The sequence below is a fragment of the Diachasma alloeum genome, unplaced genomic scaffold (genome assembly GCF_001412515.2).
Source record: "Diachasma alloeum isolate Michigan unplaced genomic scaffold, Dall2.0 Dall_scaffold_00528, whole genome shotgun sequence".
Taxonomy (NCBI): domain Eukaryota; kingdom Metazoa; phylum Arthropoda; class Insecta; order Hymenoptera; family Braconidae; genus Diachasma; species Diachasma alloeum.
The window spans coordinates 113,187-140,650 of record NW_021680660.1 but is presented as its reverse complement, the minus strand read 5'-3'; the positions used below and the strand labels follow the sequence as shown (position 1 = coordinate 140,650).

Genomic DNA, 27,464 nt, shown 5'->3' with positions numbered 1-27,464 from the left:
AAAACATCGATAACAATACTCTTTTGATTCTATTAAAAAATGATGGGGGTCGCACAATCCGTTGTTGAGTTACAGCACATTGTCCATACGATTTGAAAGAGAAAATCAGTTTTTCCATGATTACTGAAAAAATCATCAGTCATATCAATTAAATTAGTGCTTGAAAAGTATATTTCAATACTTTCTTAATCAAGTGGAAAATGGTGAGAGCAGCATAATTGCTTATCAAGTTACGAAATACCGTCATGAGCTTTTTATATCAAAATCTCCATCTCTACTAAGCTCAGGTACCAGTCTATTACGTTGAATACTTATTCATATTGATTCATGGTCTCGACTAACTTCTGACACAGCCTGGATTAAACTCTGGCTAAATCCTGCATAAACTCTGATTAAATCCCAGCTATACACTGATTAAACCTTAATTGAACCCTGATTAAATCCGGACTGAAAACGAGTTAGTCTTGAGAGAGTTTGCATGTACAATTATTTGACAGAACGAAATAATACGTAAGAATTTGATGACATTTCAATTGATGATAGTACTATGCCATGAAAAAATTGAAGAAGAGCATAGTGAAATGAGAATTGAATAAAACGAGTATCCATTCGGAAGCAAATTCCCATTTCGTTAACAACAATAACTATACTCACGTATAAAAAAAATCTAACTATCCACTTGTTTTTTTTTCTAAATTACGTTCCGTAACACTTTACTTGTGTAATCAGTGAAATTATTGATTACTATAATTAGGGTCGTAATTAGGTGTAACTGATTATATTTTGTAATCAATATGTGACGCAATTCAAATATGAATAGCCCCTCTATTTTTTTCTCCTTGATAATCGTGAAAAGGCCGAGAAAACTGAGGTAAAACTTTCTCTCGCTACCTCTGACGTAAAATGGAGCAGAATTTGATGAGTACCATGATATCCAACTGACGAAGACGACGACAAGAATAGCAGAACCAGAAATCCAATTCTTTCCCGATTGTGTTCGATAGAGAGAAATGCATGTGATATTGAAAAATAAACGGACCCACCGATACGAACAGAAGAGAGTAAGGGGAGGAAATATAAAACACAATATTCCGCTCGAATGATGAAAAAATGAAAGAGGATTTTGGGACGAGGAATGGACAATTTTTTTCTGTTTCTCCATTTTTAGAGAGAATAAAAAAACTGCATGGGAAAAAAGCGATTAAATTCCAGTTGTCGACTTGCTAATTTTTTTCTCTCATTTCATTTTTGCATTTTTTTGCTATGAATTTATGACAGGAATGAGTACAAACAAATACTGAGGAATGAGTATATGAAATTCGTAACATCGAACCGGCAGCATTCACAGTGAAAATATCATGGTTTCATATTAAGCCAATAAAAGGTGTCAGGTAGGTTAGTGACATGTCGGGAATATCGACAATTCTTGTGCAATTTATTTAAATTGAATTAATTTTTCATCGAATACGAACGCAGGAACCTGAGTAGAAATTTTGGTCAGGGCCAAGTAAAGACTGGATCAGGTCAGGCCTGAGAATTGATCAGAAAGTGATATGATAACTGGATCATGCCCTGATCAGTCACGTAACGCTGTCCTTAATCAAGACTTGATCAGGCATAACAGTTCTGGATTTGATGAAGCCAAACGTATTCAAACCAGATGACCCGTCCATCAGAATCGATGATAATTATTAATGACAATTAATTTTAAAAAATAGAGAATTCACCTTTGGAGGAAGATTGCTAAAGTATTTGAAAATTACAATTTTTGAAAATTATGACCATTTGCTATAAATAATTTATAAACAATCAATTTTCCACTATCAAAATAAATTCTTTGGCATCGTAATAAATTCATTCATATTCATACTATTACCAGAAATCAATTTCATGCCTCAAACATTAAGTTTTCCGAAAGTTCAAACAATTTCAATTATTTGTTCACAAACAAAGAACGGTTAAAAACCTAATAATTCTATACAAAACGTAATTTGAATTACGTTGAATATTAATCATTTTTTTCCAATTTTTATCAGGTAATTTAATTGAGTATTTTTTTTGACCGGGCCTTTTTGAGTCCCCTTTTTCGAGTTTCATTTCCTGTATTACCTATCCCCGGGCTATTTTACTCGGGTCTCATTCCGGCACTTTATTCAATCCTATGCATGCGGCTATGGATTCTACACTGTACCGTATTCGTACACTTATAGAACATAGGAGTAACATGGGAAGCCACAGGACCCATACCGGTATAGGTGGTTACTCTATTAGCAACCTCCCACTCGCCGGAGCCTTCCGTTGAAAAATTCAGTTTCACGGGGAATCGAACTCACAACCTTTCACACACTACACTTGCGTCTAGCCCCCTCGGCCACCGATGTCGGCAATTCACTAATTTGATGATTGAAAATGGTTGAATCCACAGTATGGTCTGTATCTAACTATAAAAGATACTCGGATATCCTTAAACTACTGAGAAAAACAACTCCTGTCACTCCAATCACCACGACCTCAATAATACTACGACCTACAGAAATACAGAAAAAGAACAGTTGTAGGCGTCTTACGGCAGAAAGAAACCAGAATCGACTTAAAGAATCTACATTGCTTGATGCGTCGATAGTAACCCAATGAATAAAAAATTGGAGTGGTTTATTGGGGAGAGTAGGTTGAAGCGGGTGTGACCCCTCATGGGCCGAGCCTATTGGGGACGCTCAATAAGAATACGATACCTAGTGGGGGCCTCAGCAACTACAAAAAATGGCCGTCCAACGGGTTCTGTTGACATGAGCATATGCGTGTATACGTTTACTCCAATTTGCTGGTTACTTTTGCTCCATTCCGTGTCTTTTCCATATTTTATTACATATTTATGTCATCAATGGAAAAAGATCGGAATCCTACGAATAAAAGTGCTAGAAAAAAGGTGTTCAGGTGCAATGTGAAGGGATGCATGGCCAAATCGTCCAACAGTGATGGATTGAGTTACCATGCTCTTCCAAATAGAAATCGATTATTTGTGAAACGATTGGATACTGGTGAAAAAGTAACCATTGATCGTTATGAACAATGGAAATCAAGGTCTAAAATTGATAAAGTAAACTCAGCAACAAGGATTTGTAGCTTACATTTCACACGAGAAGATTTCTCGTTGCCTGGTATGTATTTTACTGAAATTCGTTCTCGGAGTGGAGTAAAGCTCGAAAGACGGAATTGTTCTCAATTTAAATCGACATCATATCATGTAACCATTATCGATTTGATTGTAGATTTTGGAAGTAAACGGATTACATTGAATTCATATGCATTGCCAAGTCGGAATTTGCCAACAAGTGATGAAAGATTACAGGCCAATGAGACATGCCCCGCCACAAAAATTGAATTCCATCGAGATAAGGAAAAGGACGATTATCAGTCTCCTGGAAGTGAAGGCAGTACCTCTAAATTTCAGGTTTGAATTTTCGATTTTTTGTTCTGGTAAGAAACACATTTAAGTATAATTGAACAGTTGGATGGAGGCTCTGGTGGATCAATCCCAGGAGTCAGTAATTTTTTTCTATAAAATTGGATTTTAATCCATCTATCCCTATTAAGGGCACATTTAACACTGTAATAATGATGATTTTTACTTTTTAATTATTCATTATTAATGGAGGAGTCATTTAACGCTGTGTAAATGATAGTAGGATTATCTCCCAGCCCAGAGAAGGTCTCAACCTTAATGTAACCTTCTTCGATCCCTTGGGATCGGCTCTCGACCCAGAGAGGAAATCCCAAAGTTGTATATTTATTTTATAATGAAATATAATTAAAAATTTCATTATCAAATAAATAAATATCTCTGGGATTTCCTCTGGGTCGAGAGCCGGCCCCTTGAGGGCTCTGAAGATGGTTATATTGATTTTGGGACTTTTACCGGGTTGCAAAATAGTCCTATTATCATTAGGAGAATGTTAAATGACCCTTCAATTAACAATTAATAATTAAAAAGTAAAAGTGATCATTATTACAATGTTCAAGGACTTTTCAATAGATCATAAATAAATTACAATCCAATTTACAAAAAAGAATAACCAACTCTTGGTTGAACCTCATTCCGATCTCGGAACGTGGAGACTTCCTAAGCTAGGTTCAATTGAACCACAAATACGAAAACTGTTTGTAAATATCGATGTAAAAATTTGTTTGCAGGTGGAAACGTTGATCACAGACACTATTGATGCGAGGAAAAATCTGTTGGGAGTATTTGAAGACATTGCGGAGGGAATGGATACTATTATTAGAAATGTTTCTTGTGGAAAAGAAAACTGCATCGACCGTCCACCGGCAGTTGCGACGGACGATGACTTTGCAGAGGAGAGATCGATTGAAGATCTACAAACAACAAAATCAGTATCCCATGCAGCTCTTGAGTGTCAAGATGAATTCACCCAAACTTCATCTGAATTCGAGGATAAAAATACGCAAACAACATCTTTAGAGAGTACAGAGAAAGGTGTTCAAGTTCAAAGTGGAGATATCTTGATGCCGTTCTCGATGTGTATAATGACTGATCGTCACTTGAATGTAATGTGTGGTATCCGGAACCATGCAATTCTAAACGAATTAGTCGCACTAATCTCTGAGTTATACCCAGAAGTTAGGGCTCACAAGATGACATTGAAAGATCGCGTAATTTTGACGACAATGAAATTGAAATTGAATTTACCATTTTCGGATCTGGCCATTATGTTCAAAAGTGTTGAAGAACCAACCTGTCGAAGAATTTTCCATAGCATGTTGCCAAAATTATCTGAGATACTTAAATGTACGATTCGATGGGTCTCTAGAGAGGAAATTCGGAGGAATATTCCAAAATGTTTCCAACATTTCCAAAACACTAGGGTAATCGTAGACTGCACTGAATTTAGAGTTCACAAACCGAAATGTTTACAGTGTCGAATAAAATTTTATTCCCAATACAAATCGAATTTCACAGCCAAGTTCATGACAGGGGTGAGTCCAGGAGGCATGTTAACATTTTTGAGCGAAGGTTACGGTGGACGAGCCTCTGACAAAGCGATATTTCAACAAAGTAATATTATTGATTTAGTAGAGAAGGGTGATGCTGTGATGACCGATAAGGGCTTTCAAATTGAAGATCTTTGTATGAATCGAGGCGTTCAATTATTCATACCACCATTTTTAAAACAGAAGAAACAATTGTCTCCAGCCGAAGCTATTTATAATCGTTTTATTGCTGCAGCTCGAGTTCACGTCGAACGCATGAATCAAAGAATTCGAGATTTTGGAATACTTCAGAGTACAATCCCATGGAATTTGATTGCAAGTACTGATGATATTGTCAATGTATGTGCAGGGTTGGCTAATTTAGGTACACCGATCATGGCATTTGATAAATTTATTTGAAAATACAACTGAAATAAGATAAAATTTATAAGTGTAACTTTATAAGTGTATTTATAAGTGGTTAGAGTGTCGGGGTTGACATGCGAGAGGTTCCGGGTTCGATTCCCGGCCGGGGGGGCCAAAATTTGTTAAAACTCTAATCTCACGGTAATAGCCGAGCGGTAGTCTCGTAAAAAGAGACAACTGTGCCTGGTCAGGTTTTTCCCTCAGGGTGAGGTTTTCCCTCGTCCTTCGGCGAATGCGGCACAGCGGGGTTGGGGGGTGGGATGGGAACAAACCGTAAAGACCCCGAGGGTATACGGAAGAAAAACATTTTTTTTTGTTAGTGTAACTTTGCATACAAATGAAAATAAATTTTTTAAATTTTTAATCGAGTCTTGAAATTGTTTGTGTTTGCACAATACATACAGCATCTTTGAAAAATAAACAAGTTTCAATTTGGGAAGCAGCTTGCATACAAATTTTTCATTATATGTTACTGTAATAATTTTGATATCATCAAGCTTTTTACAATAAATTACCAAGTGACAGACAGGCAAGTTGAGCAGGGCCATTCCCCATGGGACTGGTCCATTGGAACCACATTTTTCCTTCAAGCAAATCTTATCACCAACCAATTGCAACCACCTACTACAACATTTGAGTACTGATGCAGTGGAGAAATCAGGTAAATCATACACACACTTAATCTCTATTAATATTGAAGGAATGTGGGCTCTGAAAACGACACCATCTGGACTATAAGCAAGCCAGGGATTCTGGTGAGAAGTGATGAGACCAAATTGTTGAACTTCTACATTCCTCTTCAGGTTATACAATTGACGAGCACGAGGCTCATTCTGAATTCCAAACTTAGTATATTTATTGGAGAAAGATTTGGGCCAGAAATATGAACTTGTCTTCGTCTCCCAATCCAACTTAGAATATGTAAAAAGTGCATAACATCTACTTCCAGTGACTCGAAACTGTCTTGCTTTTTGCCATAGTATTGTATTAGATTGGGTGGTAATTGCAACATCTAGAATATCACAAGCAGCTATAATAGTGTTATAAATTTGCGAGCAGCACGGTTGCATTATGGTAGGGAGATTGGATACATTCATCATAGCTGCAGACTGCAGAGAATTAGCTAGCAAGGCTTTAATGAACTCAAAATTTGGGGAGACATTGGGAGTTGCAGGTGCTAGTTGACAGTGAGTCGAATTAGTAGGTTCAGAGGAGTCAGGATCAATATTACGATATCTATGTTGATGAATTATGCTGTGATCATCACACGACATCAATCTGTCAAATACAAGCATCTTCTTTTCACTGGACAAGGATAATGAGGTAGATTTATGGTAACAGCAGAAAGTGGATACAGGCAAGGGTTTGTAGCGTTCTAGAGCTCGTCCTTTTAAATTCTTCCACGTGCATTTCATGTCAGTGCTTGAAACCAACTCCAAATTAGAAATATCATGCCTGCGAGGGAGGGGTTACAGGAGATTAAGATAAAATATAAAATAATGTGCATTTAATCATAGAAAAATGAAAAGAATCACTCACTGGCTACAGTAAAGCAATACTGCTACGATGTGTTTACACTTTCCACCTAACCCTGCTTTGCAACTGCATTTCATTTGTGCAATGTCGACAATATTACTGTCAGTGCCCTTCACCCTCAGAACACCCTCAATTGTGTGAGGATGGTCATTTATTGCACTCGACTGCTGGCACAGGCAGTACAATACGAATTTACTCTGGGTTTTTTCACATAGTCCAATTAATAACATATTTCCAGACTTTAGAACACTCTCTCCTTCTATCATATTACGAGAATCTGCATTAGCCTCAGCGTACTTATAAATGTCTCTCAAAAATATTGTCTTCATTTTTCACTATTTTATCGGATTTGCCGGTTTGAATCTGTTCCCTACCCACATGACATGTGTTCGAAAAATGCGCCGTTAGCTGTACTTGAAAGGCGGCCATGTTGCGGCTGATAACAGCGCCGCCACCGGTATTGAGCGTCCCCAATAGCTTAACCTATATTCATTCGGTCCAATGATGCACACGGTAATATCCAACTAATTTTGTCAAATGTATATAACCAGAAAGTAAGGATTCAAGTAATTCTCGACTTGATTTTAGTAAAGTTTCTAATTATTTGACGGGGACTCTACATTCTCGCATTTCACATTATCTCCTATCATTTTTTTGTTACGGAGTTGATAGCAGTACAATACAACCACACGCATCAAAGAAGGAGTTCTGGAATTTATAAATTGATTTTGGTGCATGAATGATAAATTCCACAGATATTTTTCAATTGTGTCCGGTCCATAAATTAATTCTCAAAAGTTATGGGATTGAAATTCAATAGAACTCCCTGTTTCGTGAGCGGAAAAAATAAAAATTGTTTTCATTCCATTTCAGAAAACAAAAATAAAAGGTCAGGAGAATAACGATGTGGCCGTTTAAAAAACAAAATCTGCAGAATGTCCTTAAGAAACGAAAACAAATATTTTTGTAAAAAAACTGCGCCAAGGAAACGTTTTGTTTGATCTTATTGAACAGTAGAAATTTTTGAACAATGCACAGCAATGAAAAAAAAGCCAAATCAGAAATGTCATCAGATGTCCCTCAGAAAAATATTTCTCAATCGAATAAGGGTTGGAGATGAAAAGATCGCTAGGTGAAGACTGTTGGTTTCGGTTTTCAACGTGTTGCTGTGATGCGTCTTTACACGAAGGGAAATATTCAATAATAATGACGTATCTTTTCCGCAATTCCGGAGCGCAATGTGGTTGTAGAAAATTTTACGGAACTGTCACGTAATTTTTACTTAAAATCACGGAATTTTTCCAGAGTGTTCAATAATTTTTACCTGAATCTCTTGTGAAAAATTATGATACTGTGCGAAGGGCCCTTCACAATCGAATCGAGTGACAACATGATTACGAAATGTAATCAATTTCACGTGATTACGGCCCTGATTACACTGAATGATTATCAAATGATTACGAGTGCCGAAAACAGTGATTACATGATTACAAATGACTACATTGATTCCGCAAGTGATTACTGAACATTTGTAATCATTGAAGTTAGATAATTATTTATAAATTTTCAAATTAATAAAATCAATCAATAATAAAGAAATAAATCAATTAATTAATTACTAAATCATTCAATAAACTTTTTTCGAGTTAATTAAAATAAAAACTTATTCTTCAAATATTTCCATTATTTTATTATTTTATCTCATCAAATACATGGCATTAACAAACGTACATTATTCAAAAAAATATATAACATTTGTTTTAACTCTTCTGAATACAAAAAAAAAACTAGAAATCTTGGACCTTTAATCCACCATTTTCGGTGATTAAAGGGGGCGAGACTGTTTTTCTGTATTGTTCAATGGAAATATATCCATGAGATCTATTAGAATAGATATATTTACCATCGGATAATTTCATAAAATGATACTCGATGGATACTGTCAGTCATAAAAATCGTTCGTTTTTTTTAAGGAAAAATTGAAAATATTGTGGAAAGAGAAAATTTTCGTATCGATGACCGAGAATCAACAAGAATCAACGAAACATGACGCATGCGAAAGTGAGGGCGAACAACAGAGATCTCAGAGCTTCAGCCACGAACAGCTAGGATTCCAAACAAAAAATAATCTAGCGATTTTTCGTTGACAGTTGGTCAGAGTGATACTCCAAGTGATGATTTCCAATAATAACAATTCACACGCGTCATTGGAAAGGGCTGACTGATTACACTGATTCCAGTCATTACACTAATTACATTTTGATTACAAAAATTACTACAAAAATTGTAATCCCGTGATTTCAGTTATTACAATGATTACATTGATTTCACTGTGATTACACTTTGATTACAATAGCGAGTGACACCATGATTACGATTGTGAATAGCCCCTCGATACGGTGACTTAAATTTTCTGAGTCGATTACGTAATCGGTAAGCAAACTGTGAGTTCCGTAATTTTTACTGAATATCTCTCTCCGTGTAGGGTTGTTTTCAGGTATTCCCCCTCCAGGGGTGCTTTCAACTGTCGACAATTATCGCACAACGAATAGAATCAAATATACAATAGGACTTACCAGCTCGCATACTTTTTGCACCGCACGACCTAGCTGTTTGCATAATTCCTCTCTTTTTTCTATTTGAATTTATTTAATGCCTAAAGGTGGTTAGGCGGCGTGCTGAGTTGAATTTGGAGTGAGAATTTCCGTGGTTCCCGGTAGCTTAGTCGGTAAGAGTGCCCGGCGCGTAACTGGGAGACCCGGGTTCGAATCCCGGCTGGGCGAATCGGAATTTTTTCTCTCTAAATTTCAATTCTATTTGAGCAAGCTTTTTCCACCCCTAAACTAGCTCTCTACTTCCCGACGTGCATCGTAATGAGTCTATCAGATGCCACTACTGAGCGGGACAATGGAGAACTTTGATAAGAATGAACCAGGTACCTCTTAACTCCCAGGTACTTCTCTTAATTTGAAAATGAACACCGATAAAAAAAATTATCACTAATATAATTTATTAAACAAAGTATTCACCCGTTATATATTTATTAGAGTCCAGTATCAAAATGTATTATGTCATGAACTAAATTACTAATGACGACCATTGCAGTAGGACTAAAATCAAAATTTACATAACAAAATATAATTCAGGAACGCAGGAATGACCTGTCTTCAGAGTAACTTTCATAAATTTGACAGGGTTTCTCTTCAATCAATCGGAATACATTGAGTTTGTGAGACACCATTAAAGTATTTGTTGAGAATTTTCAGCTGCAGACAAATTTATTATTCATATGTCTAGATAAACAGGCACAAACATGGGGCGTAAAATCATTTATTAGAAAAGAGTTCTGCAATTCTAAAGGAAATAGTTCAATAGCTTCAGAGTTTCGTAGATTTATTGGAACATTTCTCATTCTTCAATGTATCGACTTTAAATCGAATTTGAAATACCAGATGTGCGCATAGGTTAAGCGGATGGCTCAGAATCTGGCGATTTATTACAGAAGGGGTAAGAGGGTGTTTCGTAATGTACGATCATCTAGAGCGAAAATATGCAAACAGCTAGGTCCTATGCGTTAGCCAGAATGCGAACTACGATGTTCTTTTGTAATTTCAAATATTGAACCCGGGAAATACCTCTCAAGCTTGATGATTACTAACGAACGAGTTTCTTAATCCAAGATGAACCCACTTGAGAAGTCTAATTTTTCTTCAGTCTATGAATACAAATTTCCCGGATCTTCAAGACAAAATCCTAAAATAAACATTTTCGCTCCGGGTCCTGTGCACAGATAAAACCCAACTTTCTTCAGAGAGAAGAGTTGAAACCAAGAAAAACCTTGAAACCGTAAAACTCTGGAGGTGCAAAAAAGAAAATCTAGAAATAAAACACGAAAAATTCCCAGCTGGCCGGTGACATCGATCGTGGGATCGATGAAATGCACTGGTACTTACTACCCATACATTTTACGCCGTAGTAAAACCACCCACCTCCGACACTCGTGAGATGCAATGTCACGTGTATAAATCTGAGCATATATAGAATCATGAAATCCTGTAGTTTATTTGAGTGGAAACTCGTGGATGGGCACGTGTGGCTTATCCATCTGGCAACAGAAATTCATCCTTGAGGGAAAATACCCCTGATATTTCATTCCTCCAACCCGGCATCCACCTCCTTTCCTTCCCTGGTTCCCAAAAATTCGGGGAGGTCGTGTTGAAACGCATGCTAAAGCTCATAGCGAGAATTTTTTTCATTTTATTATTTTTTTTCAACCCAGATGTAAAATTTATAGCTTTGGCTGAAGCTCCACTCATTCCCGAAAACGTCTGTTGCCTCATGCCTTTATGAAAAATGAGTGAAAATTAAATTTCTAAACGTGAACACAATTTAAATGCCGACTCATGCCTAAAGCACACGGAGAAAACAAATTCTAGTTTCCATAATCAAGTTGCTCTTCTTGAGAAACTAATGGTTCTAGCAGGCGCCACATTGAGAATAATGAACTGGTTAGTTAATTTAAGAATAAAAATTCCTACAATTCAAAATCAAAGGCGTACGTCTTTCAAGGGGAAATAGTTCTTGGACAACAACATTTGTGTTCTTAAACTAAGAATATTCGAAAAGGCCAAAATGCTGGAATAATTGAAGATGAAGTCAATATTAAAGCAATGGAGATATTAACTAATATACATTAAATAACAAGGGATGTATAAACACAAGTAGATTGATTTTAGAATGGGATAAATTATCACTCCAAGAGCGAGAATATTCTGAATTTGAGATCCTGGATGTTGATCTAAAAGTTCCGAATTCCAGAACTAATATTTCCTTAACATGAAAGGATGCTCCCCAATTCAAGTACAATTATACTAGATTTAATTCAAATTACCCCAGAATAAGAATTTTGGCTTCCGAATACGGAGAGAAATGTTCATGAAAAATTACGGAATTCAGAATTCACTCACCGATTACGGAATCGACTCAGAAAATTTCAGTGACGGTATCGTAATTTTTGACAGATTCAGATAAAAATTACGGAACGCTCCGGAAAAATTCCGTGACAGTTCCGTAAAATTTCCTACAACCACATTTCGCTCCTGAATTACGGAAAAGATACGTCATTTTTATTGAATATTTCTCTCCGTGAAGCTGTGTCATCGTTCAGATTTAAGTTTCGGATTTTTTGTGTTATATCGACCCATTATGATCTGAAAAGGTTGAAAATGTAATTTTCAGACCGTGCCCTTACGTATGTGTTTATGTATGCATGTGTATGACGGTGGATTATTCCTCCTCGTCGCAAGAGCCACTGTATCTATAAACCGGATTGAAACACAAACGAAGGTCTTAGCAGGATTCATTAGAGAGGCTTGTGACTCTCTACCAATCGATTGGATTAATTGTTCGATCATTAGTGGTGAAACAACGTGCAACACTTCAACAATGAGATTGATTGCCCTGGCAACGTTGGATAACACGGGTGGACCGTGGAATTGTGCTACAGCATTGTAACGGTATTTCCGCTGTTGCGAGTTGAGGCAAATCGTTATAGTTCAGGCAACACCGCTTGATCACCTTCTGATTGGGAGCTAACTGAATTTCACTGGACGATCGTGGAGGATTTTACTCCGATGTGAAAAATATAATTGAATCTCTGATAATTGGCGAGGGTCAATTGGAGAAAAAGTTGGAAATTATGGGAATTTAAAGATTTTGTCGATAATCTATAATTGAACGGAAAGAAAAACAACGGAATTGTTGAATGGAAGTGCATTTTAGTTTATATCATTCTTTTCATTTTATACTTTGCTTCGTTAAAAAAAAATTATCCTTTCAGTATAACAATTTCAGTTTGAAATTCAGTAATCACATTCCTGAATCAGTCTATCCGACAGTTTTGAGCCTTGAACTTCAAGGACATTTTTTCTTATTTTGAAAGGCAATTTTTTTGTCGTTGATAGATTATCCCCTTGTGTTGGAACGAATGATGAATGCATTGTTGGAAAACAAATTTTCCCTCAGTACTGCCATTAGGACACACAGCCGAAAGTTATAAATATCAATTGATTAATGGATTGACCAAGTCACGATATTTGAGCATTACAGCGGCGAGCTTTTCTCCAGGATTTCATTGTAAGTATACTCAATAACACGGACTATTTTATTAGAAAGTTGGACTAGAGGGAGTGGGGTAAATTGGATCGTCTTTGATCCTCAATGACTTGAGAACCAAAATGACGTGAAACTGACTCGATCCTTATCCGGGAGATCTGATCAGCGAATCCTGACCAGTATTGGATCTAAAACTGATTTAGATCCAGACAACCTGAGCGAAATTTCCACTCGGGATGTTCAATAGAAGTTTAATAGAAATTCAACTAAATTTTCTAACAAATTCGCTCGGATTTTCTATGAAATTTATTTCTTTCGTGAAGATATTCACGATTGAAGACGGTCCAATTCACCCCACTCTCTCTCAGTAAACAAGCGCAAAACAGCGTTTCAAACTCAGTCTGGTTCCCATCACCGGAAATTAAAGAAAGAACGAATGAAAAGTTGAAAAATTCATTTTTATTGATTCTTCCCAATTTGTCAAGAAACTCTTTTTCTCCACTCACGATCACGCTCGTCTATTCAATTTTCATTAGATCCTTGATATCTGGAGTCGAGACACGTATTGATACCCCAGAAAGATGCTTCAAAAAAGTGGGCTGAGGTACGAGGTAAAAAAGAAGATGAAAAGTTAGTGTCCAAAGCGCTGAAGGATGACAGACGATATTCGGGGGTACTTTGAAAGGAAAATATGGTTGGCTAAGCTCCGACGTGGGCTTCGGCGAAAATTAATGATTTCCCCTTGGCATGAGAGAGAATGTCTTCGCTGTCAGGTGGGAAAATAAAATGTTTTTAGGTTTGAAAACAAGTTTAATCGATCACAAAGCGGTAAGAATAACGTTTTGAGTGGTATTTTTCTTCTTGTCATTCGTAGATTTTACGCGAGGACGTAACGCATTCGGTGCATATCACATCATCATGTCGTCATATGCATGACGCGTGGTATATGCGAAATAGTAGTGATCACTTTCAAGGTACATTTCAATCAATTTCATATCTAACTCAGAAAATAAGTGCATTATATCTTCGATCTATTCGATTCGCTATAATCGACTCAATCTCCATCTCGTCCTTCTCACAATAGAATTTCAAATTATTCCAAATATATTTCAACCTTCTGTCATAGCAATGCGATATTATTTTCCATGAAGGAATCGCCTTTTTCTCTTTCTGAAGTAAACTCGCCAAGAAAATTCGTCTATTTTTATAGCAATCTGAGTTTCTATTCACAAGTCGAGACGTGTATATAGAATACACAAGGAAGAAAAGACAATGGAACAGCTGATGTTGGCATCGAAATATTACAAACTTCTCCACTGTTGAGAACTGAGGAGCTAATGAATATTCCAGTAAGTACAGAAAAGGGGTGATTGAACTGGTAGGGCATGGTCTGGCACAAAATCAATGTGTCCCTTCTCCCTTCAACCCTCTCGTTATATATGTGCTGTGACAAAATTAATTTCACTCGGTCGTTAGTCATTCGACATTTACATTTCGCCTGCTTTACGGCTGACGTTTTGCTCCATGATCAATTAACACTTAGTCGGTTGTGCTGTGAGTATCGCTCAATATTTTTCGTTAGAACATTATTTTAGACCTCTAAAAAAATGGGAAACCACTGACATTTCATTTTGAAGCGCTATCAATAGGTTCAATAATTCTTGTCAAACATATCTCTCTATATTATAACAATCCAAATCGACTACTGGTGATGAAAATTTGGTACTCGAAATTAAGACTCCAAAATTAAGGATTACAAGGGTCACGGCACTCAAAATAACGATCATGAGGGTCGTAAGGGTTAAAATAAGGATCACGGAGGTCAAAAAAAGGGTTATGAGAGTCAGAATAAGGATCATGAGGGTCAAAATAAGGGTTATGAGAGTCAGAATAAGGGTCAAGAGGGCCAGAGTAAGGATCATGAGGTTCATGGCGGTCAGAACCTAAAGGTCATAAGGGTCAAAATACGCGTCTCTATCTATCTATATTATACAAATCAAAATCGACTTCTGGTGATGAAAATTTGGTACTCGGAATTAAGACTCCAAAATGAAGAGTCAGATGATGGGTCACCAGGGTCAGAATAAGGATCATCGGAGTTACATGGGAATCATATATGGGGGTTGGCGAGTGGAGCGAGCAGAGGGTGTAGTCCCCTAGTTTTTAACCAGAATTATTGAAATTTGTTACATTAAAAGGTAGACTTCTATCATAAACTGAAAATTTTATCTGGAATGCACACTCCACAAAGTTGAGTTGTCTAGCATGGAAAAGAAGTTTCTTCCCTGAAAATAACACTCTTAATATCCTATCGATTCATTCCACCGACATATCTTCAAATTTCTGAAATGGGGTATTCTTAGATTTTAGTCAGACATTCATGATCGTTAATTATCTATAAAGAAACGTGATGACGAGTCTTCAACACATCACTACTGCTTCCCTCTTTTGATGTCATTTGAAGATAGCGAAAAAACACTCGATGTCACCTCCGAGCTTTGATAAAGGTCTGTTTTTGCTTCTTCATCGCCTTGGGAGGAGCATGAGATTATCAACCTCTTGGTAGCCAAGTGTTAGGTATACACATCTTACCCTCATCAGGACTTGAACTGGAAATCTTCTACCCACAAAACTTGCATTTATAGCACACAGCTACTAACGTCGGAACAAAGATTTCACTTTTTTGAAATTGAGAAAGAATTTTCTCCCCTGCAAATCACTCTTTCAATATTCTATTGATCTTTTCCGCCTTAATATCCCCAAATTTCTGAACTGGAATATCCGAGGGAATATCTCAGACTCTGGTCAGACATCCATAGTCATCACTCACCTGCAGAAAATGGTGATGCCGTATGCAACACATCACCACCTCCTTCCTCTATTTTGATATAATTTAAAGATAGTGCAAAAACACTCGACGTTTTCTCCCAGCATTAAGGGGTAACGGAACCGACTACACAAAGACGGTTACCAAAAACAAGTTTTCTTGGATTCTATGCATCAATAAAACTATGAAACATTGAAAAATGAAAAATTGTCAATGAAAAATTGTCAATGAAACTATGAATCAATGAAACTTTTTCCCCGTATTGAGAGTGGCGGAACGCATCGCTCTCTTCTCATGCTTTTCTCATTTATGCAAAAAAAAATTGCAAATTACTTAACGGCAAGGTCCAGGGCAAGGCCGATGCCATTTTATTTGTAGGAATCTGCCAAGTCGTGGTAGAAAAGCCGATTTTTTGTAGATTTTTCTTAGCCGATGGCTATTTTCATGAGAAGAGAGCGATCGAGCGAGGTCCAAGACAGAGATTTTGAGTGCAAAAACGTACTTTTGTTGCGTAATTTTTGTAAAAACTTGTTTATGATGATTGGGTAGTATCCAGGAGGTAACAAGTCCTTTACAGGACACCAATTGTAAGAGGGAACTAGTTTTACGAGTCAGAAGATGGCGCGAACGGCGTTGAAAATTCGTCAAACTGGCCCGGGGCAGTGTCTATGAGCATGGTAGAATGTTTCCATACCATTATTATTTATTTATATCCATTTATTTATATTTTATGGGATTTTGTACTTTTCACATACAAAATCCATAAAACCACGGGAACCTGCAATACCGATAGGAGGGACCCCTAACCTCTGCGTGCGACGGGTTCCGTTACCCCTTAATAAAAGTCTGTTATCGTTCCTTGAGGGGTAACGGAACCGACCACAAAAAGACGTTTACCAAAAACAAGTTTTCTTGGATTCTATGCAATGAGAATCAATGGAACTTTTTCCCTGTATTGAAAGTAGCGGAACGCATCGCTTTCTTCTCATACTTTTCTTATTTATGCAAAAAAAAATTGCAAATTATTTAACGGCAAGGACCAGGGCAAGGCCAACGTCATTTTATTTGTAGGAATCTGCCAAGTCATGGTAGACAAATCGATTTTTTGTAGATTTTTCTTAGCCGATGGCTATTTTCATGAGAAGGGAGCGATCGAGTGAGGTCCAAGACAGAGATTTTGAGTACAAAAACGTACTTTTGTTGCGTAATTTTCGTAAAAACGTGTTTATGATGATTGGGTGGTATCCAGGAGGTAACATGTCCTTTACAGGGCACCAATTGTAAGAGGGAAGTACTTTTACGAGTCAGAAGATGATGTAGAATCTACAAAACCATGTAGAATCTACAAAAAAATGTCTGCCCCGAAAATCGTTTTTTCAATATTTACCGATCCCTTCCGTCTCCCTATACTCAAATTTCTGAAGGGGAATATCTCAGAGTCTGGTCAGGCATTCCGAATCGCTCACCTGCAGAAAGAGGTGATGCCGAGTTTCCGACGCATCACCATTTCTTCTCTCTCTTTGATATAATTTAAAGATAGCGAAAAAAAACTCGACGTTTCCTCCCAACGTCAATAAAAGTCTGTCGGCGCTCCATAAGTGCCTTGGGATTGTGCCTTGGGACACGACGAAAAATTGAAATGAATGTTAGCTTTATGAGCCCCATGAAACACCTCGGAAGGCATTATTTTCCTCTCCCTCCCCATCTCACCTTTATTTATTATTCACTCGTTCAAAGTCACGCAGTGTTAAACTCCGATTTTCCATTTTAATGATGAGTATAATATCGGAGTGAAGTAGAAATGGCTGTGCCCACCGAACGGCTGAAAGGAAATGCTGAGGTGTGGAGGATTAAAAGATTTTTTTCTCTCTATTTCAGTCTCTTTTGCACGTGACGTGAAATATCCTCAAAGGCTTTGCCAACTTTCCGGGGTCTTATTTCTTTTTTCATCTTTATCCCTCTCTTCACGATCAAAGTTACACCTCCAGAACAAGTTTTCCTTTTTTCGCTTCCGGATTGAAGCTTTGTAATCGTCCATTTTGACGATCTTCTAATTTCACTTGGAAGTGATGTAGAATGTCATGAAACGAGAAAATATGATGGTTTTAGAAAATGTCTGTGTGTGTATGACCACAGGTGCATGCAGATTTTTCGATTTTTTTTATAATCACGAATGAATTAAATCAATAGAAAACCTTTGCGAATTCGCTAGAAAATTCTATTGAAATTCTCTAGAAATTCTATGGGAATTCTATTAAAATTCTAGGGAATTTTCGTTAGAATTTTATTTATTTTTTGCGCAAATTCTATTAGATATCTGATAGGAAAATATCTGTTGAGATTTTTTCTATTAAAACTATTGGTCACGGATTTTCGAAGTTTTTTCCACTATATTTTGTTTTGTTTTGTTTTGCAGCATCCGAGTGAAAAAAATAGAGCATTCATGTCCAAGTCTTCTCATAGAAAAACTTCCAAGAGAATACTCATATAGAAAAACAGAAATCTATTGACTTTTTCCTGCCAAATATCTCATAGAATCAGCTCAAAAATCAAATAGAGTTTCTAGAGAATTCCAATTGAATTTTCTAGAAAATTGGTCAAGTTTTTCCATTGAATGTTTTCATACATGAATCTCCACGAAAAAAGGCGTAAAATTCGAGCTAAGAATATGAAATTTTGTGGAATAATTGGCATTGCTTGGCAGCACAACGGGACGAAATTACAACTCAACTTGTCAAGCCATTTTTGAAATATGTATTCCTCGAAAATCTTTTTTCTCGATATTTCAAAAACTACGCGACTGAATTGAAATTTTTTACGCCCAAATATTTCTTATCATAATATCCATCAAATTGGCTTATAATATCTTCACTTAACCAGGGATAACGTGGTATTAATTGAACTTTTTAATTTTATTGATAAAATCGGTGTATACACGATAACTCCCGAAAAAATAAGGATAGGAAGTTGAAATTTGGTACGATTGTAGCTCTCGTGATATTACAAGACGTGATTTTAGATGAGTGAAGTCAGGTGAGTAGTTTAGAAGTTATTCAACTGTTTGTGAAAAACTGTTTTGCTCAATATTTCCCAAACAACGGGTCCGATTTCATTTTTCTTTTATTCCAAATACTCGACTTGCTGTTGCCTATTAAGATCAATCAAAATATGTACAACCGTTGGTGCAAAGTTTTCAAGATATTTGCGCTTCTCCCATTTTTTCATCATATACCATAATTTGAGCTACCATAATACGCGTACACTGTTAAAAATTTTCGTCTGAATTTTCCATGCTGAATTCCGGAAATTTTTATCGTGTTCAAGTTCTACTGAAATTTCAGGATTTCTTGTCAGTGAAAAATTGAATATTCTATGGATTTTCTGTTCAAATGATATGGAAATCAATAAAATACTTGATTTTTTAGTTCAATTATTCTGTGAAAATTCCGAAAAATCAAGAAAATACAGGGAAAAGTGAAAAATTCGTATCATTTTATTTCTGAATATTCATGTTCCTCTGAAAATTCAATCAAGTTGTAGAATATCCACTTCACTTTCACGGAAAACTCATGAATTTCCGTGAATTTTACTTGAAACTTGCACTTTCATAACACTTCCCCTAAATCCGATTCATTATCACTCTCATGGGATTTACTATAGGCACATTCTCCCAATTATCATCCAGGGTTTCGGCTTTAATTCTGGGATTGACCTTCAATTTTCACAATTTGTTATGTATGTCAAAAGAAACTCAACCCTAAATTTACACTCCGATATCTTGATTGATAACCGAGAAAACACATGTTGAAGTTTTTCTCTCCTTTTGTTTCAATCAATTTTCACGGCAACAGTTTTCATTCTATGAATAAATGTCGCAAATAAGTTTTCTTCGGAAATTGTCTGTAGTTTCAGAACAAAAAATTTCCGTTCTCGTCCCAGTCTTTTTCGGCCATGAAAAATCAAATTTTTAACAAAATTCAGCGGTTTTTTGATTGTCCACCCTCTCGAAAAAAAAAATTTTTTCTTCTTCGGAAAGTGTATACTTTTTGGAGTATCTCCACGAATTTTCAAATTGGGACTCTCAATAGAAGCTGAATAAACGTATAAAAACGAAGAAAAAAACGAATTTTTAGGACAATCATAAGAATATCTGATATTTCGTGGTTTTTCAGTCGTCCACTCACTGAATGGAGATTTCTTGTTTTTCGTCGAAGAATATGTATTTTTTTGAGTATCTTCACAAATTTTCAACTCGGGACACTGAAAACCAGCCGAGTAAACACATAAAAATGAAGAACGAAGTAAATTTTCAATTATAATAATATTGAAAATTTCGCGCTGCTCTGACTTTTTGCCGCTTTGATTAAAATTTTGTGCTTTTTGTCGGAAAGTATATACTTTTTCAAGTATCTCTACAAATTTTCAACCTGCGACGCTCAATATCAACTGAGTAAACGCACGAAAACGAAAAAAAAAAGAATTTTAGTGATATCGTTATGACTATAGTTGAAATATTGAGTGTTTTCGGTCCTTTACCCATTGAATTGAAAAGTTTCTGTCTTTTGTTGAGGATATATTTTTTTTCAAGTAACATTTCCAAACCGAACACCTAGAAACCCAAAATTTCGGACATTCTCATAATTATGTCCTCAAAACTCATTTTCCCTTGCCGTTCCCAAGCGCTCACTGGTTTTGAGCGTTCCGAGCTGGAAATTTGTGGAGATACTCTGAAACAGATACACTCTCCGACGGAAAACAAAACATTCATATCAAGTGGGTGTCAAACTGAAAAACCGCAAATTGGGAGATATTCTAATAATTGAAAAATCCATTTCCAGGATGTACTCCTGGAATTTTTTTTCCATTTGCATGCATTTGCTCAGCTGATTTTGAGGGTCTCGGACTGAAAATTTGTGAAGATACTTGAAAAAATACATACTTTTCGACAAAAAGCATAATATTTCAATCAGTTTAGTGGAAAGCTAAAAAACGCGAAATTTTAAATATTATTATAATTAAATATTCATTTTCTTCTCCGTTTTTATGTGTTTACTCGGCTGGTTTTCAGCGCCCTGAGCTGAAAATTTTCGGAGATGCTCGAAAAAATATATACTCTTTGACGAAAAACAAGAAGTCTCCCTTTAGTAGGTGGAAAACCGGAAAACTGCGAAATATCAAACATTTGCACGATTATCCTAAAAATTCTTTTTTTTTCGTTTTCATACATTTATTCAGCTTCTATCAAGAGTCCCAATTTGAAAATTTGTGGAGATACTCCAAAAAGTATACACTTTACNTATGACTATAGTTGAAATATTGAGTGTTTTCGGTCCTTTACCCATTGAATTGAAAAGTTTCTGTCTTTTGTTGAGGATATATTTTTTTTCAAGTAACATTTCCAAACCGAACACCTAGAAACCCAAAATTTCGGACATTCTCATAATTATGTCCTCAAAACTCATTTTCCCTTGCCGTTCCCAAGCGCTCACTGGTTTTGAGCGTTCCGAGCTGGAAATTTGTGGAGATACTCTGAAACAGATACACTCTCCGACGGAAAACAAAACATTCATATCAAGTGGGTGTCAAACTGAAAAACCGCAAATTGGGAGATATTCTAATAATTGAAAAATCCATTTCCAGGATGTACTCCTGGAATTTTTTTTCCATTTGCATGCATTTGCTCAGCTGATTTTGAGGGTCTCGGACTGAAAATTTGTGAAGATACTTGAAAAAATACATACTTTTCGACAAAAAGCATAATATTTCAATCAGTTTGGTGGAAAGCTAAAAAACGCGAAATTTTAAATATTATTATAATTAAATATTCATTTTCTTCTCCGTTTTTATGTGTTTACTCGGCTGGTTTTCAGCGCCCTGAGCTGAAAATTTTCGGAGATGCTCGAAAAAATATATACTCTTTGACGAAAAACAAGAAGTCTCCCTTTAGTAGGTGGAAAACCGGAAAACTGCGAAATATCAAACATTTGCACGATTATCCTAAAAATTCTTTTTTTTTCGTTTTCATACATTTATTCAGCTTCTATCAAGAGTCCCAATTTGAAAATTTGTGGGGATACTCCAAAAAGTATACACTTTACGAAAAAAAAATTTCTTTTCGAGAGGGTGGACGACCAAAAAACCACTGAATTTTGTCAAAAAATCGATTTTTTGTGGCCGAAAAAGACTAGAACGGAAACGGAAATTTTTTTCCTGAAACTTCAGACAATTTCCGAAGAAAAGTTATATGTGACATTTATTCATGGAATGAAAACTGTTGCCGTGAAAATTGTTTGAAAAAAAGAGGAAAAAATTTCAACATGCATTTTCTCGGTTATTAATTGAAATATCGGAGTGAAAATTTAGGGTTGAGTTTCTTTTGACATACATAACAAATTGTGAAAATTGAAAGTCAATCCCAAAACCGAAGCCGAAACATTGGACGATAATTGGGAGAATATCCCTATATCTTCCATGAAATTTCAAAAAATTACTAACAGTGTAAAAGTTGGAATACGCGTCCGGAATTTTTACCGCTAGTCAGTATTATCGAGTCATTTATGTGTAACATTTTTTTGTCGATCGTGTGAGTACATCCTGGAACAAATGACAGATTATCATTTTATCAATGATTTCCGAGTCTGGATGACTTAAAAAGTCATATAAAATGAAAGTATCTTCTTTTCTATTTCATATTATGTCAATCTTTGGTAAAATATGTCACAGCTATGATAGACTGGGGGTGTGGCCTATTTTAACAGGTGTAAATCCTTGATGAATTGCTAGCATATTCGACGTGAAATTGTCGTTTTTCATTTTTAGATTCCAACTGCTACGGATCCATTCGTAAGTTTACTACCAATGGAATTGGTAGAAATAAGGAAAAGAAAAGACCAATAAGACATAAATTATCATTCAAATATCATCTGTCGGGTAGACTCTGTCCCCTGCTTATTTTAATTTTAATTCTCATTTTCATTTTCATTGGTATTTTAAATTGCATTTTCGTTATCATTTTCATTTTCACATATCCCATTCATATCAACAAAATCAGTTCAGAAGATCCTTTTTTGATTGGAATCAATAATGTTCAATCATTCATAATAAACATTTCGTGTCTGTAATCAAATCGTCCTCAATCAATTTTTTATGTACAATTTTTCGATGACGATGAAAAAGGATTGATTATTTCATAGTCTCTCTTGCACTTCCTCCAGGGTGGAGGCGCACAAATCCCCTTCTATCCAACCGCATAGCATCGAATACCTTTGAATGTCACTCACGTTCAAGAAAGTAGAGGCGACGCACGAACAAAATACCTCAGCCACAAATTCACGTGCTTCCACACATGACTAACGAAACACTAGTGTCGGGGGGAAACGGGTTATTTACTCTACGACATAATTGGAGTTAATTCCGTGACAGAAAGGATGCGACGTTGACTTCCACAATGGGGTTGTTTTGTACCCCCACAGTGTTTGTCCGGGAGTCGACTTGAGATTTACGATAAATTAATGCGAATCAAGGTCGACGAAATGAGGATCGAATGGACAGAAGTAGACGGACTGGAGGGAATAATTATGTCATCAGGGAATTTGACTTGATGAAAAAAATCCATTATGAAGATTGCGACAAGGAAAAAGCATTTCTTCTCTGAAATTTGCAGAAAATGAAATTTGATCCTTAAAAAAATCAAACCATTTAGATTTCTTGTTTATTATTTATGAAACTGACCAGATTTCTTTAGTCTGATGTTTTTTTTTCTCAAAAAATTGATGTTAATTTGATAATTGACGATTAAATTCATCTAGTCGAAATTAAAAAGCAAATGTTTGGTAGTAAAATATTTACGGTACTTCCACTTACCGGCAGGTAGAGCTGGAACTAGTCACTGGGGGATTGATAGACGCAGACTCGAGCGTCGCTCAGGAGAAACTGAACAGTGAACCCCGTATGAACCGAAACAGAGATGTACACAGATGAAAAAAAACGAGAGAACCTGGCGTTAGTTCTCTCCTTCAGCAGCAACCGATGTTAAAGCGTTGGCGCGCAACCTCACTAAATTTATGACGTATAGCCGGAGGGGGTTGTGTGTGCGACGCCTGCCAACGGCCGAATACTCCCCACTTTTCACGGGTGGTTGTCTACCCCTCTCTATCCACGATACCACCACCCTCCAATTCTCTCTCCCAGCGATTCCTGACCATGTCCAAAAGCCAACCTGCGGATACGAGAACCTGATGGAACGGGTAATATAATGCACTGTGCGGTCAGAGAAAATTACATGTGGACAAAAGTTCAATATTTCGATCGATTTTTTATTTATGGAAGTCTACAATGGAAATGTAAATCAGGCTGAAGCAAGGGACAGATCGAGGAGACCTAATATTGAATAGTTGCGATTTATAAATGAATTGCTTGTTTGGATCAATGTTTGATCTGAATCGTCTTCGAACTATTGGACCAGATCAAGATGCGATCGTGGCTTGATCGGGATAGGTTCAGCATTGTCTGTTGTGAATTGGATCCAAACATTCTCAAGATCCTAACATCATTCTGATCTGATAGCCTGATAAGTAAATTCTGGCCATCGTCGGAACTAAACCTGATTTGAGGTGGTGAAAACTAAGCTAAATTTTCACTTGGACTTGGGCTGAACATATATTTTGTTTATTTTATTCATCCATATGTACTGTAATGATTTTTCTTTGGCCTCAACAAATACTCAATAAACCCTAACTCAGAAGTCTCGATTATCCAAACACGGCCAACTCATTACCTTCGTTCTCGTAATCCGACACTCTGAAACGTCAAAAACCCTAACGCTAAAACTGGACTCCGGGAACAATCAGCAGCTCATCCAATCCTTACTTCGTGTATTTAGGGCGCCAGCCGATTTTTAGCAACGCGGAATCGACAAACCGCAAACGGAACCGTATTTTCTTAAAACTAAATACTGATTGTCCCCAAAAATCCAATAACGACAAGAAACATATCGCAAACCATACGCAGAAATGTGGATTACGAGGGTACGGGATTTACTCGGCTGCTCAGTGTGCGGGTCGTGGAGAGAGGGGTGGATTCGTGGACGAGAACATCAATTAACAAAGCCATTCATCGATCGAGAAACCAATAAACCAACGTCTTAAATTCCAAATGGGATAGGTAAGGTCGATATTGAATAATAAACATAATTGTACTGACGTGTTTCGCTATTGCCGGTATTAATACAAAATCGTAAATTCCTACAAATACAAAATTACATCAATGTGACTCAAAATAATTTCAAATACTCTGAAATGATCCACTACTCCAAAAGACTCGAAAGATGCGATAAATAATTATGGAAGTATGAAAAGGAAAGCGATCCCAATCCAAAGCTGATAGAGAGAAGCAAAAGTATTGTCCACGAGGGGAACACGAATCCGAGAGAGAGAGACTATAGGCAGGTAGCATACATGCGAGAGAGAACGGATGAGATAGCTACGCGAAATAAAGAAGAGAGCTCCCGAAAAGATACTAATTTTTCTTATTTTCGACTGTAATTAATCGAATTGCGAATTCGAGAGCGCCTTTGTAATGGTTTACTTAATTCTTACGCCATTTGTAACCCATTAAAATCGGGAATCTCATTCACCGAAAAGGTAGCAAAAATGAGCTAGGGAGCTTGAATCAGCCACGTGGCTGATTTACCGGAAGGGAGCATTTCTAACCCGGAAATGGAGGTTTTCTCCATGAAAATAGGTAGCTTACGGTCTCAAATGATTTCTAAAATAATAGGTAGCTTATTCATTACCGCAAGAGAGCTTAGATAATTTTTATTATTCTGGATTCCAACCATAAAGTAAAGATAAATAAAAAATAGCGTCCCCATGCCCAACCGGAATTCAAAACTCAACGAACGCTAGAGAGCATTAAAACGCGAAAAAGTTAACTTCAGAACAATTCAGATAGCATCATTTTTCCTCCAGAAGTCTTGTGAGTCGGAGAAATATAAAGAAAAAGGTAGCGTAGAATAATTACGTAAAGAGAGCGAGAAAAGGTAGCAAGCAAAAAGGTAGCAATGAAGAAGGTAGCGAGTTGCATCAATCGCCGTAGCGAGACGCATAGAGCATGAAATTTAGCCCAAAAGTTACGGTAGGTAGCATTATTACTATTCGGATTTATTCAGGTAGCGTAATTATCATTTGAATAATTTCAGGTAGCTTCCAGGGAGCATTTGGGTTTGTTTGAAGGGTTTGCTATCCTTCAAACCATGAGTATCGGTGTTGGCATCATTCCGAGAGGTCCAACTGCTTTACNTTCAGGTAGCGTAATTATCATTTGAATAATTTCAGGTAGCTTCTAGGGAGCATTTGGGTTTGTTTGAAGGGTTTGCTATCCTTCAAACCATGAGTATCGGTGTTGGCGTCATTGCGAGAGGTCCAACTGCTTTACCGAAAAACGCACTAATTCACTGTTAATCACCTCTAAATAAGTACATGAGTACTTACCATGGTCTGGAGCGTTGATTTCGACTGAATTTTGATCACGGGGCCTCGATAATTACCTCGAAAGAGAACTTGTTCAGGGAGCTACATCGACTCGTACCTCACTCTTAGTCGTCCGGGTGTATACTGTAATAGCGACTATCGCGTGTGTCCGCTCGGGCCTGTTGCATAGTGGTGGGGAGTCTGGGGGAGACTAGCCCCGTACAGTGCTGACTCGAGTGCCGGAGACGCGAACTATCGATTCCCGGGGTAATTGTGCGCGAAATATTTAAAGGTTTAAATTCGAATTTTTATATAATTGATCCCAATTATTTCAACTGAACAAAACTATAATGACGTGAACTCAACGCGAAATTGAGATGGCTGAGCGGGTCTTCACTCCATCTGCGACCGGAATAAGGTAGCTTATCTACAGAGGGCACTCTCCGGAGAGGAATTAGGACTTTACCAACGAAAACTCAAACGCAAACGCAACTTAACTAAATTAAAAACCCAATGGCGATTCGTTTCGACGACTGGGTGATCATCTCCACGGCCTTCCAACTGAAAGCGCTAACACTCTCGCTCAAGGGAGCGCAAGCATTTCAACTCGACCTATGTACTCACTCTATCGACAAACCAAAAAGGGTTACAGGAAACACTGGGTAGCACATTATCTTGGCCAAATATTCCACGGTGATATCCTGATCCTTAACCGAATTTACGTAGGAAAATCTCAAAATTACTAAACTTTAACTCATCAAAACTGACGCGAAAAAAGAAATATCTGCAAAATATCTGGTTTATTTAATGAAGTTATTTAATGAATATTGTTCTAAAAATTTAGGGAATCGATTCACGCGATAGGTAATCAATTTAAGTAGTTCTCCGAACTTAAGGTAGCTCTGAAGTAGAGTTAAGGCAGCAGGTAGCTCTAATTCTCATTATAGGTTTTTATCGCGACAAAAAGGTAATGGTTTATAAATTTTTATCTCTCTCTCTCTCTCTCTCTCTCTCTCTCTCTTTCTATACATAAATGCCCTGTAGTTCCGCAGGTGACAAATTCGGCTGGAATTTCATCACAGTATACCCTCTCGGGTCTTTAC

At 36.8% G+C, this 27,464-nt stretch overlaps 2 protein-coding genes across 3 annotated transcripts in view; one reads left to right on the top strand and one right to left on the bottom strand.

Annotated features, from left to right (window-relative positions):
* The window catches only part of LOC107042839 (glutathione S-transferase), a 114,510-nt gene that overhangs the window by 46,615 nt on the left and 40,431 nt on the right, over positions 1–27,464 (bottom strand). The window contains exon 1 of one of the 2 annotated variants that reach the window (XM_015264040.1): positions 23,756–23,984. The exons of the other annotated variant lie outside the window; for it this stretch is intronic. The gene's annotated coding sequence lies outside the window, so the exon portion shown is untranslated. Of the gene's footprint in view, positions 1–23,755; positions 23,985–27,464 lie in introns of those variants that run through there. 2 annotated transcript variants of the gene reach the window in all.
* Positions 2,787–5,409, top strand: LOC107042833. The gene is made up of 3 exons (XM_015264031.1): positions 2,787–3,158; positions 3,270–3,451; positions 4,192–5,409. The coding sequence occupies exons 1-3, from the start codon at positions 2,795–2,797 to the stop codon at positions 5,407–5,409; spliced, it is 1,764 nt and encodes a 587-aa protein (XP_015119517.1). The 5' UTR covers positions 2,787–2,794.

Excerpts from the sequence above, each read along its gene's own strand:
- LOC107042833 (XM_015264031.1), top strand. The coding sequence starts at position 2,795 with ATGCGTGTATACGTTTACTCCAATTTGCTGGTTACTTTTGCTCCATTC. Across the intron at positions 3,159-3,269 it reads AGAAGATTTCTCGTTGCCTG|ATTTTGGAAGTAAACGGATT; the intron begins GTATGTATTTTA and ends ATTTGATTGTAG. Across the intron at positions 3,452-4,191 it reads GCAGTACCTCTAAATTTCAG|GTGGAAACGTTGATCACAGA; the intron begins GTTTGAATTTTC and ends ATTTGTTTGCAG.